The sequence below is a fragment of the Sapajus apella genome, unplaced genomic scaffold, assembly GCF_009761245.1.
Source record: "Sapajus apella isolate SASKATOON/1434 unplaced genomic scaffold, GSC_monkey_1.0 scaffold66, whole genome shotgun sequence".
NCBI lineage: Eukaryota > Metazoa > Chordata > Mammalia > Primates > Cebidae > Sapajus > Sapajus apella.
The window spans coordinates 2,962,402-2,984,396 of record NW_022437006.1 but is presented as its reverse complement, the minus strand read 5'-3'; the positions used below and the strand labels follow the sequence as shown (position 1 = coordinate 2,984,396).

At 35.2% G+C, this 21,995-nt stretch overlaps 1 protein-coding gene across 3 annotated transcripts in view; it reads left to right on the top strand.

The window, feature by feature from the left end:
• Positions 1-21,995, top strand: part of CPNE8 (copine 8) — a 254,337-nt gene that overhangs the window by 85,532 nt on the left and 146,810 nt on the right. For all 3 annotated transcript variants that reach the window (XM_032248310.1, XM_032248312.1, XM_032248311.1), the window contains exon 6: positions 823-899. In XM_032248310.1, coding sequence (XP_032104201.1) covers positions 823-899 — 77 coding nt within the window. The remainder of the gene's footprint in view (positions 1-822; positions 900-21,995) is intronic.

Genomic DNA, 21,995 nt, shown 5'->3' with positions numbered 1-21,995 from the left:
GAACATCGGAGTTTGTCCCGGCTCTGCTATTTATAGAAAATCAACCTTCTAGAGTTTTAGTTTCTTTTTTTAAAATTAAGTTAAATTAAATTTCTTTAATTTTAAAATTTTTGTGAGTATATAGTAGGTGTATGTATTTATGAGGTACATGAGATATTTTGATATAGGCATACAATGTGACATAAGCACTTAGTTTCTTTATATGTGAAATGCAGTGTTAATATCAGACCTCTCATTTTCAGTGTTATTCTGAGTCTTGAAAATAAGAATCATGTAGTTGTATGTTAATGAATGTTATAGTGTATTTTATTTAATCCTTTTTAGACACTTACAATATGCTGGTGTTAACTCATGCAATAACTAATTAAACCATCAGAGCGATTCTGTGAGGGGGTGCTAATACATTATACAGAAGATCAAACTACAGAGCTTAATTAATTAAGCTATGTGCTTTCTCATTTTGTCTCCTCAGCCAACAGTTCCAATAATTTCAGCGGCATCTGAAGTTAAGCCAATTATGCATTCAAAACTTCCAACTTTTTTCTATTTTTATTTTAGCTTAAAACATAAAAAGAAAACAAATGCAATGCCTGTGAACTCAAAATAACAAAACTGCTCTGTGATTAAAAGCGCAAAATGCTGTGCAAACATGTGAAAGTCACATGGTAAAATTAATGGATATTGAGCTTATTTTACCTATTATTGGAAGTTAGATATGTCAGTATTTCAGCAATGAAAACGTTGCAGATGTGTAATATACAAAACATATACTGTAAAGATAGTTTGGAAACTTATGGGCTTTAATCTTTTTATCTATTTCAGGACTTTCTGGGACAAGTGTTTTGTACATTGGGAGAGATTGTTGGTTCACAGGGAAGTCGCCTGGAAAAACCAATAGTGTAAGTATTTTTTAATTCAGATAATGAAATGCCTACTCTTAACAGTTTTCTATTTTGTCAGTTTGGAATTGGTGAATGCATGGTTGTGGACCAAAAGGGGTTTTAAAATCTTGTTTGAGTTTTTTCTTCCAACAAATAGTTTTGACATCGTTTTAAAGAAGAATTTCTTTGTCACCTGCCATAGGCTGTGCCGAAAAATTTTCACAAGATGAAATGAGAAAATTTAAACAAGGAAATTTGTTGGTTTTCTTTTGGTTGTACTATTAATTGTTATATTTAGTACTTTTTGAAAGAGATTTTACTCTTTGGGATTAGTAGCTATATGTAGTAAACTACTGTTAATACCATGTATTTCATAAATGCATTTTTGGTTATTGAAATTTTAATAATAATTTTTACCATGGAAGTGGCTGGTAGAGAAAGCTGTAAGTAGGTAAATATTGAGAGAGGGTAATGGCTAAGAGTGATATCTTCCATCTTCACCTTCAATTACTAGGAACATGTTTAGATTTCAGGTCAATTGCATGAGTTGATTCTGTTTTGTTCAGTTCCAAATGAGGCACAGAGCAAATTTTAGAAATTTTTCATGGCTTTATTCTCCTTTCCTCTTTCTTTCCCCTTCTTAATCTTGATTATTTGGATTGACTTAACTGTACATGAAATTCAGAAGATCTAGAAAGAATAGCACATTTGCAGAGCTAACCAAAATGTCCAAAGCTTCAGGGAATTTTGAAGTCTTTATCTTCAACAATCTTTTAAGAATCTCAAACTTAAAAAGTAAATATGTTAATACTCCTTAAATCTGTTTATCTTGGACATAAAACAAATACTTGAAATGACAAGGCATTGTTCTCACATTTTCTGTATAAAATTAAACTTTTATTTAGTGTGTTCCGTGCTATGCAAGAAATTATTAGGCTAATAAGAATTCTATAAATTCTAATTTTTTGAAATTTAATTTGATTTTCTTAGAAAATTAGTACTGAATGTCAGTTTGAAAACTTTCATATATCAACTACCATTTTAAATTCTTTTAGTGTTTATTTTCACATAATTATAGGACTTGGAAGCTTATCACTAAAATATATTTATGCTCGCTTTAGTAAGCAGTAAGCAATCTGTAAGGCAAATGCAAATGTTGTATTGAGTGTATGTAATTCTAATTGCATTTTCCAGTCCAGTGACTCATGCTCACAGTGATTCCAAGTATCACTAAATCTACCTTTTGTTTTTTGCCACAAAAAGTATCAATAATATGTACAATACCACCTTAAAGATGCCTTTAACATTCTTCAAGAGAAAACAAATGCAATTAAAATACAGAATTTTTATTTCCAAACAACAGAATAGAGATTTTTATAAATTGGTACACTTTTTTAGTATGTATGTATTTATTTATTTGTTAGCTTTTATTTTAGGTTCAGAGGTACTCGTGCAGGTTTGTCGTATAGATAAATTGTGCAGCTCAGGGATTTGGCATACAGATGATTTCATCACCCAGGTAATAATTATAGTACTTGATAGGCAGCTTTTCAGTCCTCACTTTCCTCCCTTTTCCACCCTCAAGTAGGCTCCAGTGTCTGTTGTTTCATGACTACTCAAAGTTTATCTCTCACTTATAAGTGAGAACATGTGGTATTTGGTTTTCTGTTCCTGTGTCCATTTGCCCAGGATAATGGCCTCTAGCTTCATTCCTGTTGCTACAAAAGATCTCAGACTTTTTTATGTCTTTCTAATATTCCATCTTGTATATTTACCACATTTTGTTTATCCAGTCCGCCATTGGTGGGCATTTAGGTTGAGTCCATGTCTTTGCTATTGTGAATAGTGCTGCAATGAATATACACATGAATGTCTTTATAGTAGAACAATTTATATTCCTTTCGCTATGTACTCAGTAATGGGATTTCAGGGTCAAATGGTAATTCTGTTTTAAGTTCTTTGAGAAATCACCAAATTGCTTTATACAATGGCTAAACTAATTTACATTTCCACCAGCAGCATATAAGTGTTCCCTTTTCTCTGCAACCTCACCAGCATCTGTTACTTTTTGACTTACTAATAATGACCACTCTGACTGTTCTGAGATGGCATCTGATTATGGTTTTTACTTGCATGTCTCTAATGATTAGTGATGTTGAACATTTTTTCCTATGCTTGTTGGCTATGTGGTATACATATAAAATAGTCATTTATTGGAATTTTTTATGTTTTTTTTCAACATAAGGAAATCATAATTCTAATTTCAGAAACCTGTTAAATTATTAAGTTATAAAAAAATTTCCCAATAGAAAATCCTATTTATATTCATCTTGGAACATGTTAAAAATTTGATACTATTATAATGTATTGATTGGGGTATGTGGTGAATAGAACATGGCACAAAATAATGGTCCTTGTTCACTGATCCAACAATTCCCACTAGGTGAGACCAACAAAAATGTATTATGCTAAGAGGTGAAGATACCTTGGATAGACTGATAGACAAGGCCCTCAGGTTCTATCTTTCTTACTGAAAAAGGAACAATTCATTTGATTTTCTAAGTTTGTATAACTAAGTTTTTATTCAGCCCTTCATCTCCTTGGACAATCTTCTCAGGCAAATAAACGTTAAGAAAATAGTTTAAAGGTAAGATTATTGTTTGAGCAGTGGAAGATTTTTAAATTTTTCTAAGAAAGCTTAGCTAGACAAGTTTTAGTAGTAAGTGGGTAATAAAATGTAAAGCTTGAGTGTAGCAAAGAGATGGGATACAGAAGAAAAAAGCAAAGAAACAAAACCTTAGAAATTGCAGAATGGTGGCAATTACATTCATTACACACGAGTGAATTGGATTAGATACTTAGATAAGCAGAACAGAGAAAAGAGATGAGAGGGAGAAATGAAATAGGAGAGATTAAAAATGGGAGATTAAAAGTGAATATGATTAGTTTGCTAGTGGAAGGATATTTTGATTTTATTTATTAAGGCATCTAGTGACATGTGCTGTCACTGGTGTTCCAATGCAGGTGAACAATGGATTGGAAAAACCATTTAGTAGTCACCCATCCTTTTGCATGAGAAAAGATTGGGTTTAACGAAAAACTCTAGCTGTGAGGGAGTCACGTGTCTTGCAGAAGAACATGTGGATTGGAGATAAAGGTTCATCGGCTAAGTGTTAAGTTCAGGTACTTTAAGAGAAGATGCAGCTTCTGTGCAAATAGCATTGTACCTCAAATGAAAAACAATCAAAACCATTCATACCTTTTGTTTGAAAAAGCATGGTTGGGTTGAGGAAAAGCAAAATGCTGTTTGCATGGAAGCTTTATCTGCCAGTGATGCCAGAGTAGCCCATCAGAGCAGCTGGTCCACTCCATGGACTCCTAAATTCTGCATTCATCCTTGCTGGCTCCTGCTTTTCCATGTACTTTAATTTTTCCCCGGATCAATCTAATAAGCAAATAGTGGGAAGAGATGGGAACACAGTGGAAGATGCAATGGCGTTGGAAAAAAGGATGAAACCAGGGAAGATATTGGAGATGATGCAGGGTCAGGAAGTGTTTTCTTCTCATGACAGGAAGCTTGGTGACAAACACAACTTCTAAGCCTCCATCTTTACACACCAATAAATAAAAGTAGTAAAATTTACAAATTCATGACCGAAATAATGGGGATATTCACAATGGGGAAATAATAGCTATTTTAGGTGTAGCTCTTCCAACTAGTCTTCATAGTTTCCACTCCCTCCTGCTGTCTTCCTGCGTGAACCTGCCCTGGCCAGATATCTTTAACTGCCTGGTTAAAGATAACATTGTAGGACAGCCGCTAAACATTCTACTGTTTTTCATTGTCTGTTCCTCATGACTGGGGATACAAATAGAATTTGCACACTTCTGCTGCTACAGCCATTACTTTCTGCAATCATGTTGGTAAGGGGTTAGGATTTTCCCTATCTGGATGGGCATTGGCTTCTGAATTGCAGCGTAGGACACCTCCAGAGGCAGATATCCAGAGGCAGATAGTCCACTCCAAGTAATACACAATTAATTTATCATGAATTTAAAGTCTTCGTGTGTCCAAAATGTCATTTAAGTAGCATTAGCCAAGTACCTCTTATTTATTAATTTGTCTTAGATTAGAGATTTATTTTCCAATTAGTTTCCCATTTATATTCTAAGTTATTTAGAATACTTCCTTGTTTTTTTTTCTATTCTTTAAATGGCCTAATTTAAATTATTTTCTGATAAGATACTCAGAATAATTTCTTCTAGCTGTTTAATTGTGATTGTGTTGTAATATCTCCTTAGAAGTAGTCTTTTTAAATTTATGATAACTATAAAATTGGGAGTTTTAAAGGAGACCTATTAGTATTTGAAATTATTTAATATTAATCAAACTTTTGACAACTAAGGATGATTACGAAGGTAAAGTGATTTCTTGTATGTAGCCTCTTGCCTCGTTCAGTAATGAGGGTTTGAACTTAACCTCAGGCTTTTTTACTTTCTGTGTTTTGGTTATTGTTGTCATTTATAAAATTACATTTTCTCATTTTATTAGAAAAAAATTATTTTAAATATTTTATATGCATAATGATGACATAATTTGAAATTGATGTTCAATAATTTTTAGTTTATTTTTTAATAGCAGCTCAAGATTTTTGCAATTTCAATAGTCTGTTCTGTTGGATTTAAGCTTTGAGCAAACACGTTTCTTATCTGAATTCCATCCTACACTTTTGGTCTTTTCCTGGAACCCTCCTAAAATGAGTCTTGTGCTACTTAATTTGACTGAAACATTTACTGTGCTTCCTATGACTCATCGGCTCCTCTCTTTAAATCATCCCATTATTATTTAGCATTATACCCACTCAGCAGTGTGTTTTCTCATGCTGTGAAATTGTATCCAATTTTCTGTGTGATGCTGTCTAAGAGTTGTATGTCTTCTATCTTTAGGGATCTCAGTGATGGATTCAGCAAAGCCTTCCAAAATGCAAGAATCAGCATCGGTTTAAGAAAGATTGTCATTCTCTCCTCCGGGAGGAAAATATTTATTGTGTTCCTCAAGTAATAGGCCTATTTGTTCCCATTACTCTCAGCCAAGCATGGCTGGTTCCATATAAAATGATCAGGCAAAAAGGCAGAGACTGGTAAAAATTAGAAACTAGATTCTTACTCCAGGGAGAAGCAGGATACAAAGTACAATGTCGAGAAGCAGTACCAGCGGTAATGATACCAGCAGCTGTTTTGACTAAAGGACACTTAGGAGAGCAAAGACTATGTTTTTTGTAGGCTGGCAATAGCACTTTGTGATCTCGGCAGTTGGTAATGGGTGGAGGATTAGGGGAGGCTCCCAGATGGATGAGTGAGTGTCCTAACAACAGGTGAAGAGGACAGGGACAGAGACTGGAAGGCAAGTGTGAATTGAAAGACCAGGTGGTAATTGTCTGATGAATGTGGGGATTTCAAATATGACTTAGAGTTCAAGGACAGAGACAGGTGCTGAAGTGCAACAAGATAAAAGCAGGGAGAGGAACAAAGCAGAAAGGAAGCTTCAGAATAAGGAAGAAGATTAAAGTAGAAGAATAGTGCTTGAGGGGTCTTGAGGCAGAGACTTAGAGGGTTGGCTTAAAGATTTGGCTCAAATATGGACTTATCCTGAAAGCTAGGTTTTGACTATGAATGTACTTAGAGATCAAATGTCTGTGAGAAGGAAGAGCAGGAAGAGGAATAGGAGAATGTGTAGTCATAAAGGTGGGAAACACACAAACTTACCATAAAATTGGGCATGTTTTTAGCATGCAGCCTTTTGCTTGTAAAAATGTAATCAACTTTGGGGGAAATTTTGAGGCTCAAAGTAATCTTTATTAATTAGATTGATATTGTTAAACTCTAATTTACTTTAGTTGAGAGAATATTGAGCTGGACCCAGAAGACGGTGTTTTTAGTCCCATCTCTGCTGCTAACTTGCTATGCGATATTAGGCTGTTTTTACATCTATACTATCTTTTTATGTCTGTGGGTCACATTTGTAATAAGAATTTGGTGTAGAGATAAATGAATAGCCACTGTAATGGAGTTGATAGTACATGAGCTTTGGGAGCAGCCATACCTAGCTGTTAAAATTGATTAGGTATGTAATTTGAGCAAAGAGCATTAAAGTTCAGAGGCCCAGCTTCCTCATCTAAAATATCTGAATAATATTCATTTTAAGAATATTATTATAAGTAATATCAATATTTTATATAACTCATTTGTGATGGAGCACATTAGAATTTAATAAACACTCAAATGGTGACTATTACTCATATTGTTTTTATTAAAAATAGCCAGTATCTTTCCTTCCTTTCTTCATCTTTCCTTATTTTTCTTAAAGAACTGTTTAGCTAGGAATTCAGTAAGTTTAATGAAAGGACCATGGTAAACCAAACTTGATTACATTTATGTAAAATGTTAAGTATTATCCAAATGTAAATATTAAGAACTATTTATCTGTTTTCAGTATGTAACTGAACAATCAAATAGGAGAACTGAGTTAGATTTGTACTTTTCATTAATTTGGGTTTTATAAGATAGTTTTGGAAATATCCTGAATTTCTCATGTTCATATGTAATTGCAAAAAATAATCTAGAGTTCAGTGTCAGTTAAGAATTAGTTATATTTTATCTGCAAAGACTACATAGATGTGTATACTTGTTTGTCATCTTCATATGATTCAACACATGAAAAATAAAACCACTGATTGCCTTTCAGATAGATAGTAGATACTTCACCAGCCTAGAGTAGAGCTTTTGTCTACTTCTGGGAAAACCTATCTGAAAAATAGCATGTTCTTTTTAAAGGCCAAAGATAGAGGGAATTTTAGTACATTTACTTACCATACACAAGCTTCTGAGTTTACATATAATCAAAGTTTAATAAATTTTGAATTGAGCCACTTTCTTACATTCATTTTTGAACGTGAGCTCATTCTCTGGAATGATCTCCAGGGAGATAAACTCTTTACTCTAAATAGGCAGATTGTGTATTTCTGCAGATTCCCATGATTCTCTGCTCTATTCAGAAATTCCAGTAGTGACAACTAAAGTCATATAGATGAAGAACTGTTCTGGATAGAAAGTATTGTAAAGGATGTGACCAGTCATGAGAGATATAGGTAAAATGAATGAGTTTTTCACAAAATAGCCTTTAATGTCATTGTCAGAGAGAAGCCCCAGGATGATTGGTTGGTTGTTCTGACTTGATGTGACATGTGTCCTGTTCTTATGAGACTTGTGTACAAGTAAGTCCTTTGGGCATCCAGTTTAAGAGAAAAACAAAAGGAAAAATTATTTTACTAATGGTAACTTTATAGAGCAAATAATTTACTGGCAGATTCTGGTAGATGGAGTCTAAGTATAATAGAGGTTTTAGGGGTTGTATTTTTAAAAAATTATTTATTCAACAAATCTTTACTAGAAATTGATTATGGATCAGAAACTTAGTTACTAAGCATACAATGATGGAAATGCCAAGTTGTTCCTGTCTTTATTAATTTTACAATTTATTCATTAAATGAATAATCACAGAAATAAGTATAATTACATATTGATACAGGCCCTTTGAACATTAGAATATTAGCTTAACCCACAATATGTAGGTCATCTTTAGTATTTAAATTTTATCATGAATGCAATGGGAAAGTTTATGATTTTTGTTCAAAGAGGTTCATTGACCTCTTTTTAAAGAATGGTTATATGTTGTTAACAGATAGTTGTTTAGATTAAGAAGATGAGGAAAAATGGGCAGATGAAAAATATGTTCTGAAGGTTGATTTCACAAGGATTGATGAAAGGTTGATGGTCTAGATTGAAGAAGATGTCAGGGAACTTCAGATTTCTTACATAACACAGTGGATGTAAGGAGGATGTATGCTGATAAAAGGAAGATCATCCATTTTTGAGGTCACCACACAGATTTGTGAGCTTTAGTAGTAGATGGGCCATTCTGTTCATGTGTTTCAGGTGCTAGTATTCACCCAGAGTTTCAACGGCAAGATATTTTTGTTTATTTTTGTCTAACCTCATTGGGTTGGATTGAAAACCTGTTGGAAACATTATAACTGAATGAAGCAAATGATAAGACATCATCTATGTTATTTTGGAGTGTGAGTTCTAATAATACCACTTTTATCGATTCAGCAAACATTCTCAGTTTCACTCAAATAAAGGTAATACATAAATAAAACTAGTTTTAATAGTTTTATTTGAATGAAACTGATAATATTCTTAGTTTTCTAAATAAAACTAATTTGTTCAAATGAGGTTTTTTTGTTTTGTTTTGTTTTGTTTTGTTTTTGTTTTTGAGACAGAGTCTCACTCTGTCACCCAGGCTGGAGTGCAATCGACAATGTTAGCTCACTACAACTTCTGTCTCCTGGATTCAAGTGATTCTCCTGCCTCAGCCTCCTGATTAGCCGGGATTGCAGGCACATGCCACCATAGGTGCCTGGCTAATTTTTGTATTTTTAGTAGAGATGGAGTGTCACCATGTTAGCTAGGCTAGTCTCAAACTCATGACCCTGTGATCCACCCACCTTGGCCTCCCAAAGTGCTGGGATTACAGGTGTGAGCCATCACATTCATCCTATTCAAACGAGTTTCTAAATGGTTGCTTTTTGAATAGGAAGTGTTTAGAAGTTACATTGTGACAAAATCGTCCAGAGAAACTACAATTTCCTCTACTGTGAAATTTATTGTTCCTTTCTTATTTTTTACCTCTTGTGTATGGCATAACTTAATAATTCTAGGATTCAAAACGCAGGCTAAGAATATTAGTTCTGTAGTTAAGAAAAGTAGTAGGTGAGGAAAGACCTTTATAGACCAACCTTGGAACCTAAGTATCATTCTTATCTTGGTCTGAGTTATAACGCACTGGTAAAATGAGTGTTTGGAAGAAGCATTTGGGAATTATCTCTGCTCTTAAACTTACACTCAGTTGGATCTTAGTTATCAAAGCAAATGGAAGGAAGTTGTGAATTGTTATTTTAAATAATACCATTAGCTAACTTGATTGCATTATAAGAAGTCAGTTATGGCTAGCTATATGCAGAAGACTGAAACTGGACCTTTTTCTTATACCTTATACAAAAATTAAGATAGGTTAAAGTCTTAAATGAAAAACCTAAAACTATAAAAACCTTAGAAGAAAACCTAGGCAATACCATTCAGGACACAGGCATAGGCAAGGACATCATGACTAAAACACCAAAAGCAATTACAACAAAAGCCAAAATTGACAAATGGGATCTAATTAAACTAAAGAACGTCTGCACAGCAAAAGAAACAATCATGAGAGTGAACAGGCACCCTACAGAATGGGAGAAAATTTTTACAATCTATCCATCTGTCAAAGGGCTAATATCCAGAATCTACAAAGAACTTAAATTTACAAGAAAAAACAAACAACCCCATCAAAAAGTGGGCAAAAGGTATAAACAGACACTTCTCAAAAGAAGACATTTATGTGGCCAACAGACATATGAGCTAGGCAGGTATTGTTATTACCCCATTTCATCAGAAGAAGAAAGTGAGACAAAGATTTCTGGAAAAAACCCAGGGCATTTGGCTTAACCACAGCATTATTTTGCCTTCCAAAAAAATGAATAAATTCATGTGTAACTTTGAAAGAAATTTAAAAATTTTGTTTTACTTGTACTATAGAATCATTTACCGAAAAGTAAAGACTATCTCTAGATGTGAGAAGAGCTTCCAGGGAACACCCATTCTGATTTAGGTCATTACAAGTATGAGGTTCCTTCCTGGTATCTGTTACCTATGCAAATCTTCCTCAAGCACATTTCAGTGGCTCGCCTTTTCCTGAGATAAACAGGGTCCAACTATTTTCTAGCACAGTCTAAATATAGGAAGGCTATTAAAAGGATTAAAAATAAATTCATTTCTAGTTTTAGAAATAAATAAGTACTTCTGTTTTTTTTTTCCCCTTATCTGGAAAATCATTGTTTTTAACTGACAATGTGTAACAAGGAAATTGCACGAGTTTGTCATCCTTCCTGGTGATTTTTTTTCTATTCAATGTGATTTACCCAGTCTGTAACTATACAGAGCTTTCTAAGGCTTTCCATCCTTTCAAAAGTCCCTTCTTGAATGGCTCACATTTTCCTTGGAGAAAGGGAAGGGGAGAGATTAGACATACTGTTAGTGTTTGTATTCTTTCATTCATTTATTTAAAAAGCTTTTGAATATTTCACCTTGATTGGGCAGTGGCATCATTTTAGGATGAGGTAGACTCAGTGCATCAGGCTGCCCTGAGAACAAATGCCAATAAGTAAAAGTTCCAATAATCTTGGCATTTCACTCTTTCCTTTGATGATAACAATAGTGATGGGATCCTCCCAGGAATTGTGGAGACAGATCAACTGGCTCTCGATTCTTTCACAGTTTGAGGTAACTCTGATGAAAGATTCTAAACATGAACAGTTTAGTAAGTAGACATTTACAAATACAGTAACATTCCAGTATATGTTTTTAATCATTAGCAGGAATGTATCCCAGTTTTTAAAATAAACATACAATTTCTAGCTAACTGTGAATTGTTAGCTTCTCCTAGCATTAGGGCAATGATTCTTTCTCCCCTTACTTTCATACTGTTTTTGTTTGTCTTAAATTATCAATTTTTCTTTCTTAAGCAGGTCTGCTTAAATAACAACAAAACAAAACAAAGAACCTCCAGTAGTTATTTCTGTTATGTTTTTATTAATTCTTCTATATACTATGTCACAGGGATTCCACAGCATGCTGGATCAAAGTACCTGGACAAACTTCTAAAACTCAGTCAAGTGGCTGAATACCTTTCCCCCATTTCTCTCTTTATAGAACAATTGTGAAAAGACTTAAAAAGAAAATATTATATTCCCTATATTGTAGGGACCTTTGTGTCTTGTGAAAAGAGTTCAATAAATGTTTTTTGCACTGAATTCTCCAGGATATTAGTCACATTTATATGATTCTTCTTTTTCTCTTGACTATTTTAAGGATCTCTCCTGCACATTGTAACTTTGCACTTGTTTACCAGGACTAGGAACAGAATTTTTAAATTATAATAGCCTTGCTACACGTGTATCTTACCACATTGTAAATACAAAGTATGATCTTTGTAATTTTAGAAACCTCATATTTCTGTAGACAGATTGATAGACCTAGCTTATCAGAGCACAACAATTTCTTGAAACATTTTTGATGTATGTGGTATGTAAGAGCTAGGAATATGCTACTTTCTTCAGTAATTGTTTATTTTTAAAAACAAAATCTGAATCTCCAGAGTGAGCAGTTTACTTTGTTTTTGTTACTAAAAAACTATGTATCGCATAATTTATTGTACTCTTTATGATTCCTTACCATGATAATAACTATCTTCCTTTCCTTTTAATGTCAACATTTACATTCTAACTATAAAATGAGATCCCATTTAATCTAATTACAATGTTAAAAATTCATGGGTAACAGATGGATTTCTTGATGAGAGCATAGTGTTTTAAATTTTAACCAAAAGTTGCAATTTTAGTTTCTGGCATATGCTATATTTTAATAGTGAACATAATATGTTTCATGTGTGACAGCTGATTTATTAAAATTTTAGAAATGACACTTTATTAAAAATTTAGAAATAAAAAAATGTTGTATAGAAAGATAAATGCATCTGCTTTAAATTAAATGAATCATTAGTTTTAAAAACCTGTACTTGCATACATCTTTAATTTTTAGTTGAGGAAAGATTGAATGGCATGTGAAAAACTCTTGGGCACAGTGTGATAGATGATTAAGTAATAAATATGGCAACTAATATTCAATATGATATCTACTCTGAGAGTAAAAGGTGAGATTGTAAGAATAAAAGGCTAGGAGTGGTGGGAAGAGGAAAGGGTGAGTGATGGAGGGCTTGAAAAAGGTTATTCATAACATTTGGAGAAGCTACTGAGCAGAAAAGGAAAATGTGCTTGGGAGGGTCACAGCACATTGCAGATAGAGCTATGGCTGGATCCCAGCACCCAGTGGTGGCACCAGCCTGTGTGGTTCTGTGCTAGGATCCTGCAGTGCTCACATCACCTGGTTCTACCTAGGTTCAGAGAAGGCACATAGTTGGGGTTGACAACACCATAGAAGGATGAGGTCAGTGTGAAAGGGTGTTGAAGATGTGACAATAAGTTTAATGAAATGTGTGACCAAAGCAGAAAGTATCATACATAAGGTATTGCAGGTCTCATTTGGCTAACTTGAAAAATAAAGTTAAAATTGTTGACATATTCACTAGCAAAATGTAAGTGTTTCAATGGGGTCCGTGATGAATCTACAGAGATTTCTAAGAGGACACTAAACAAGAAATAAGAAGTTATATTATTTGCTGACAGGTATAATTAGTGTTACTATAGTTTATAACCTAGTACACAATATGAAATGCTATATATTAATAGTTATATACGGAATATTCCAGACTGCCTCGAAGAATAAGATGTAGGCCTGTAGATGGATATTTAGCCATAAGATCTCAAAATTCCATTGTTAAGCAAAGAAAAATAAAAGCCACATAAATAGCCCACCCTAAATCAAGAGAGGAAGGAAGACAGAAGCAGGACTGGTTTTTAAAAGTCAGGTCTGGCTCCTTAAATGTTCTTCAGTTTTTGGTCTCACTACAGTTGAGTATATTTTATCTCTTCTCCTGTGTTAGTTGAGCATGTTTCTCTTCTTCCCCTAAGCAGTTGCATCTGTCGGAGCTCTGGATTTCGGTACACACAGACCTCTCTAGAGACCTTGCCTGCAACTTCACCTTCCTCCCTACCAGCCCCCAGACCCACAGTTCTGGTTCCACCTCATGCTGCAGCTCTCCCTCCATTCTTTCTATCCTCAAAGCCTCTTGTTGTACAGCTACTCAGCTACCTGCTCCCCCTTCAACTCATTCTTCATGATTCCACTCCAGGGGCTTGCTTGGGGTCATGGACCTCCTCTGTGTCATGTACCCCCAGGTACTTGCAGTTGTTATGTTTGGCCTCTCTGTGGCTTTTGGAAATCTTGCCCTCTTCTTCCTTGAATGTCCTTTTTCTTTGCTTTAATGACACCATCTCTGAGTTTTTCTTCTGGCTCCCTTGATAGTCTTCACATTGTCCTTCACAGGTGTAAGAATGACCTGGAATTTTATGCAGAATTCTGGGTGAAAATCTTTTCCTGAAAATCTCCCTAGCTCTTAATGGAGTCTCAGTTGTGTTTGTGAATCAACAAAGTTTAAACCTACTGCCTATAGTGTATGTTAACCCGAGTGATCTCTTGCATGCCCCTGATTTCAATGGTCTACTTTATGCCATCAGTGCTCGTGTCTTATATCAATTATATTTCTCCCCTTGGCACAACTGCCCACTGAACTTAGATGTTTCAAAGAAATCTCCAACTTAATTAACCCCAAACTGAATTTATTATTTTTACATCAAAACTCCTCCCACTCTGTTATATTTCCATGATAGCATCACTAGACAGTTTTCTAGGTTAGATAGCCGGAATTCATATTCCAGTCTTTCTCCCTCTATCCTTCTTTTCCCAATTAGTGACCAACCTTTTGAGACTCCCCTGTTCATCTTTACCTGCATTACCCTGGTATAGCAACCCTTCTTACTTAGATGATTATGCATCTCTCACTACTGGCCTTTCATGTGTATGGTCTCAGTGTGTGTTAGTCCTGTCTGCGTGTAGCAGCTCCTAATTGTTTTTTCTGGAGTAAGATATAAAATTCAGCCCCTTTTCCTTGTTTGAAATCCTCCAATTCTTTTCCATAACCTTTGAAGAAAAATATCTCCACTCTTTATAATAGCACTTAAGACAAGCAGTTTACTCTCATATTCCTAAACACACATTATGCTCTCAACTAATTATGTTTTCTCCAGTGGGCTGTATTCTCACAACAATGTATCTGTTCCCTATGTCTGACAGGTAGTTCTCTTAGTCTATTTTGTACCGCTATAGCAGAATACCTGAGACTGGGTAATTTATAAAGAACAGAAGTTGATTCTTTCACAGTTTTGGAGGCTGCAAAATCTAAGATCAAGGCACCAGCATGCTAAGGGCTTTCTTGCTGCATCTTTACATGGAAGAAGGCAGAAGGGCAAGAAAGGGGCACACTCTGTCCTTGCATGGCAAAAGTGCAGAAGAATGAGAAGCCACTTCCATAAATGCTTTTCAGTAGTGGCATTAATTCCTGGGAGTGGAGCCTTCATGACTTAAATGCCTCCCCAGAGGCTCCACTTCTCGATTGATACGGTTTGGCTATGTCCCCAGTCAGATCTCACTGTAGCTCCCATAATCCACACATGTCATGGGAGGGACCCAGTGCGAGATAGTTGAATAATGGGGGTGGTTACCCCTATGCTGCTGTTCTCCTGATAGTGGATGAGTTCTCATGAGATCTGATGAGATTTTATCTCATCAGATAAAACCTCTCATGAGGTTTTATAAGGGGCTTTTCCCACTTTTGCTTGGCACTTCTCCTTCCTGCTGCCATGTGATGAAAAATGGGTTTGCTTCCCCTTCTGCCATAATTGTAAGTTTCCCGAGGTTTCTCCAGCCATGCTGAACTGTGAGTCAATTAAACCTCTTTCCTTTATAAATTACCCTGTCTCGGGTATGTCTTTATTAGCAGCATGAGAACAAATTAATACATCAATACTGTGCCATTGGGGTGAAGTTTCCAACACGTGAATTTGGAAGGGACACATTCAAATCATAGGAGTATTTCTGTACCTGTTCAACTTGCCTATTTGTACTCACCTTTTGAGTAGACCCAGTTTCTGTCACCTTCTGTGCTAAATCTTCTTTCTGTCTGCCAGACCAGGATTATTGCCCTGTATTTGGCATTCCATTGCCTTTGTTGTACTTCACTTATACGGCTCATTATCCTTTGTTGTTACAGCATCATCAGTTATGACATCGTGGCTATGTGCTTATTTGCTTTTCTTTGCAAGAGACCCTTTAGTCTAGGGACCATATTTCTTCAACTTTGTGGCATCACCAGCTAACATAATGTCTATAAAAGGAAAAGCACTATATGCCTTTTTAAAAGAGATGGAGTCTTCTTGTTACCCAGGCTAAAGTGCAGTGGCACAATCATAGCTCACTGAAGCCTTGAACTCCTGAGCTTAAGAGCTCTTCCTGCCTCAGCCTCCCAAACAGCTAGGACTATAGGTGTGCACCACCACACCTAGATAATTTAAAACCTTTATTATTCTTGTAGAGACAGTTTCTTACTATGTTACCCAGGCTGATCTTGAACTCCTGGCCTCAAGTCATCCACCAGCCTCAGCCTCTGAAAGTGCTGGGACTTCAAATGTGAGCCACCATGCCTGGCCAATACATGTTTTTAAAACAATTATATTATGAAACCTAAGTGCGATGTTTTATTTTTTATGTTTTTCAACTTATATAACTGAAATCTCACTGTATATATTTTTGTGACTTGATTCCTTGCTCAAAATAATTTGTGAGAATCATCCATATAATGTGTGAAGCTATAATTTATTCATTTTTAAAATGCTATATCAATTTCAAGCAATACTGCAGTAAAACTTCTATGTCTTACATGCCTAGGAATGGAATTGTTAGGGGTATGTACAGGGTAGAAAGGAGAATTTTGGCTCTCGTGATCTTAGCTATGTGGTGTCACACCCATAGTTAGGCTACTTTACATGGCAGGAGGAAGTTTATGGATATAGTTAAGGTCACTAATAAGTTGAGCTCAAGATGAGGGGTTTATCATGCAATGTCTAGGTAGGCTGAATGTACTCAGATGGGCCCTTCAAACAGAAGAGAAAGGCAGACGAGGAAGAAAGGGAGATGCAGTAGATGGGGGAAGTCCAAGAGACTGAAATGAGGGTTTGATCATCTTCTGCTGGCTGTAAGATGTAGGGAGCCACATAGAAACATGAGAAGAAAATGAATTCTGCCAACAACGTGAATGAACTTGGAAGTTAAGTCTCTCTCAGATCCGCTAGATAAGAACATAGACCACTTGACACTTTGATTTCAGCCTTTGAAATCCTAAACAGAATACCTAGCTGATCCTGCCGAAATTTTGATGTACAGAACTGTCCAATAATGAATGGATGTTGTTTTAGCCCACTAAGTTTTTGGTAATTTGTTATGGCAATAAGACAGCACTTATCCTCTACCCGCTCCCATTGGATTGACGTGGGTGGAGAATGGGAGAATTTTGAAGAACATGTTAGAAGAAACCTAGAAAGCTTTGAATAGAGATGATGAATTGGGAACCCTTAGCCTACCCAAATGGCCAAAGACTCAAATGAAGAGATTCAGTGTCAGGAAAGTGTATTCCGGAAAGAAGCAGCATATTGTGACTCTAATGCTCCTGCTAAAACTTCAGGGAGATATAAAATTAGAGTATTCAGTAACACAAAAGGCTCTTTGAAGAGACTAAATATGTGATTCCTAGACATTCTCAGTTATCTCAGCAGAAAATAGAGATAGTGTTATCTAAGAAAGATCTGTAGAGGGTGCATTGTCTGGTGGATTGAGTTCTCATGACACATGCAGGAGACTCATAAAGATCTTGAGGATTTTTTGTCAGCATAAACACTGTCAACTTGGACTGAAAGAGAGAGTGAGTACAAATGAAAGTAGATTGTCAGACTCTCCAACTTCTTCTGGTAGGAAACAGGCTGATAAAACTACTTAGTTGCAATCTCTTGCTACACTTTTACTGAAAAGGAAGAATGGCTCAGTTGATGGAGCTGTGAACCATAAAAAAACTAATAGAGTTTGCTCAGCTGGATTTCAAAATTTATTTTGGGCTCATGACTCCATTTTACCTTTTATTTCCTCCCTGTTTGAACTGGAATATCTATAACTGTTATCCCATACCTGACTCCTCATATGTTGGGAGCAGATAATTTGTTTCTTTAGAGCTACAGGTCCCTGATGGAGGGAGCTATGTCCCCATGACAGATTATATACAGAGCCCCAACCATACCGGATTTAAAGGATTTAGATGATGAGATTTGGAAGATTCAAGCTGGTAAGATCTAGGGAAGATTTTTGAGCTGAGTTTATGTTATAATGTGATGAGATCTTTAGGGACCTAGGGAGGGAGTGAATGTGTTTTTATAAAGGAGGACCATGGATCATGAGGGCCAAAGGGTAAACTGTAGAAGCAAAATTCTGCTTCCATGAGCCTCACTCTCTGATGTCACAACTATAGTTATGTTATGTGGCAAAAGGAACTTGGCAGGTATAGCTAAAATTACTTAGGCTTCTTAGCTGACCGTAAGATAGGAAGATTATCTTAGACTGTGTAGGTATGCCTAATATAATCATGTGACCCTTTAAAGGCAGAAGAGATGCAATGCAAGAGAAAGAGAGACTTGTAGAGCGAGAGCCCTCAATCTACTTGTTGCTGACTTGAAGACATGCAGGCCATGTGGAAACCATGAAAAGGAATTAAGTTATGTTTACTATCAACCTGAGTGTCCAGATAAGAACTCGAGCTGGCTGACCCCTTGATTTCAGCACTGTGAGATCCTAAGCAGAATTCTCAGCTGAGCTCCCTAGACTTCTGACTTCATAGCTGTGAGAAAGCATTATCTTAGCTGCTAAACTTGAGATAATTTATTTTGGCAGTTATAGAAAACTAATGTAAGCAGCTTGAAATGTATTAGATTACCAAATTGTTTTCCAAATGGTCATACCCAATTTACCTTTCACAGCAGTATAAAAGAATTCCATTTGTTTTTACTTTTTGTCAAAACTTGACATTTTTAGACAAATTTTTTCAATATATTATATATTTTAATTAACATTTCCCTCTTTACTAATGTGCTTGAACATCTTTCCATGTATTTATTGCCTGTTTATATATAGAACAAATATTCTATAAAATATTTGTTCATAACTTTGCCCATTTTTTTTCTGTTAGGTGATTTGCCAAAATTTTCTTACTGATTTTTAATATTTTTTATATATTCTTGATACGATTTTTTTGTTGTTCAACTATTTTGAAAACATCTCCCAGAGCATAATTTTTCTTCTGTTTTTTATATAGTGTGCTTTGATGAATAAGAATTCTTAATTTTAATGTCAAGTTGTCAATCTTTTATCATTTTTACTCTTATGACTTGTTAAAGAAACTTTTATTCTAAATTTGCATTATTTTATAAAAATTTTGTCTTTTCCTTTTAAGTTCAATTTCTCTTTTATTTATTTATTTTTTTTGAAATGGGGTTCCACTCTGTCTGTCAGGCTGGAGTGCAGTGGCATGATTTTGGCTCACTGCAACTTTGCCTCCCGGGTTCAGTGCCTCAGCCTCCCAAGTAGCTAGGATTACAGGCATGTACAATCACACCTGGCAAATTTTTTATATTTTTGGCAGAGGTGGTGTTTCACCATGCTGGCTAGGCTGACCTTGAACTTCTGATCTCAAGTGGTCTTACAGGTGTGAGCCACTGTGTCTGGCCCAAGTTCACGATTTTAAAATGTTATGTAGTCTTGTATTCTTAGAATAACCTTAACTTGTGATGTTATATTACCTATCTGTTATCTATCTATCATCTATCTATCTGTCTATCATATATTTACCATTTTAAATGTACAGCTTAGTAGTGTTAAATATATTCACATTGCCGTGAGACAGATCTCTAGAACTTTTTCATTTTACAAAACTGAAACTCTATATCCATTAACAACACCCCTCTTCCTCTTCCCCCTGGCGCTGGTGATTACCATTCTACTCTCTCTTTCTATAAATTTGATTACTTTAGATGTCTCATATATGTGGGATTATACGGTATCTTTTGTGACTGGCTTATTTCACTTAGCATAATGTCTTCAAGACTCATTCTTGTTGTAGTATGTTATAGGATTTCTGCCATTTTAAAGACTGTAGAACATTCCGTCCTATGTATATACCACATTTTGTGTTGATAGATTTTTGGGTTGTTTCCACTTCTTAGATATCGGGAATAGTACGGCTATTAACATAGGTATGCAAATATCTCTTCAAGACCCTGTTTTCAATTATTTTGATTATACACATGGGAAAGAGATTGCTGGATCACATGGTAGATCTACCTTTAATTTTTTAAGGGAAGTCCATTGTATTAATCAGGGTTCTCTACAGGGACAGAACTAATAGGATGTATATGTATATATGAAAGGAAGTTTACTAAGGAGAATCGACTCACCCAATCACAAGATGAAGTTGCATGATATGCAGTCTGAAGGTTGAGGAGCAAAAAAGCTAGTAGTGGCTCAGTCTGAATCCTGAAACCTCAAAAATAGGGAAGCCAACAATACAGCCTTCAGTTTGTGGCAGAAGACCCAATAGCCACTGGTTTAAGTCTAAGAGTCCAAAAGCTGAAAAATTTGTAGTCTGATGTTCGAGGGCAGGAAGCACCCAATATGGGAGGAAGATGAAGCCCAGAAGACCCAGCAAGTAAGCTTCTCCCACTTTCTCCTGCCTGCTTTATTCTAGCCCTACTGGCAGTTGATTGGAGGGTGCTCACCCACGTTAAGTGTGGGTCTGCCTCTCCTACTACACTGACTCAAGTGTTAATCTCCTTTGGCAGCACCCTCACAGACACTCCCAGGAACAATACTTTGTATTCTTCAATCCAATCAAGTTGACAGTATTAACCATCAAATCAACACTGTTTTCTGTAGCAGTTGCACTGTTTTATAATCCCACCAATAGTGCACAAGAGTTTCAGTTTTTCCATGTCATCACCAACACTTGTGCTCTGTTGTTCTTTTTTAAAAATAGTTATCCTAATGGGTATGAGGCGATATTTAATTGTGAATCTGATTTCCATTTCTCTAGTGATTAGTCATGTTGAACATCTTTTTATATATTTGGCCATTTGTATATCACCTTTGGAAAAATGCTTACTCAAGTCCTATGCTCATTTTTAAATCAGGTTATTGGGAGGAGTCCTTTATGCCGTTCTTATGTATTATTAACTCTCTATTAGATATATACTTATTGGGCAATTTGTATGTAATCTTTGGAAAATATCTACTCAAGACCTATGCTCACTTTTCAATCTGAATATTTAAAGGAATTCTTTATATATTTTGGATATTAACTATCAGATTTATAATTTGCAAATATATTCTCCCATTCTGTAAATTGCTTTTTCATTCTGTTGAGTGTGTCCTTTGATACACTAAAGTTCTTAAATTTAATGCAGCCCCATTTGTCTATTTTTGCTTTTGGCTGTCTATGCTTTTAGTGTCCTATCCAAGAAATTATTGGCAAGACTAATTTCAGGAAGCTTTCCTCCTGTGTTTTCTTTTGGGGAATTATATTTAAGTCTTTAATCCATTTGAGTTTGTTTTTGTGTATAGTGTAAGATAAGCATCCAGAACATCATTTTGCATGTGGATATCTACTTTTCCCACCACCATTTGTTGAAGAAACTATTCTTTCCTTATTAAGAAGTCTTGGAATTCTCATTGAAGACCTTCTGATCATATACATTAGGGCATATTTCTGAGCTCTCTCTTATATGTCATTGGTTTATTTGGCTGTCTTTATGCTAGTAACATACTATATTGATTAGCTTGTAATATGCTTTGAAATCTTTAAGTGTGAGTTTTCTAATTTTATAATATTTCAAAATTGCTTTGATGATTTGGAGTCTCTTGAGGTTCTGTGTGAATTATAGAATGATTTTTACTATTTATTTCTGCAAAAAAATGCCATTGGCATTTTGGTAGAAATTACATTAAATCTGTACCCACTTTGGGTAATATGGACATCTTAACAACATTAAGGCTTCCAATCCATGAACATGGGATGTCTTAACATTTATCTGTGCCTTTAATTTCTTTCAGCAGTGTTTTGTGGTTTTAATTCTAAATGTTTTTCAGTGCTTGCTTAGGTTTATTTCTAAGTATTTTGTCCATTTTAATGCTATTGTAAATGAAAATACTCTTGGTTTCCTTTTTATTATTGTTAGTATATAAAAACAACTGATTTTTAATACTGATTTTGTATCCTGCAAATTTGAATTTGTTTATTCTAACGTGTGTGTGTGTGTGTGTGTGATTTTTTAGGGTTTTCTACAATGTGTGTGT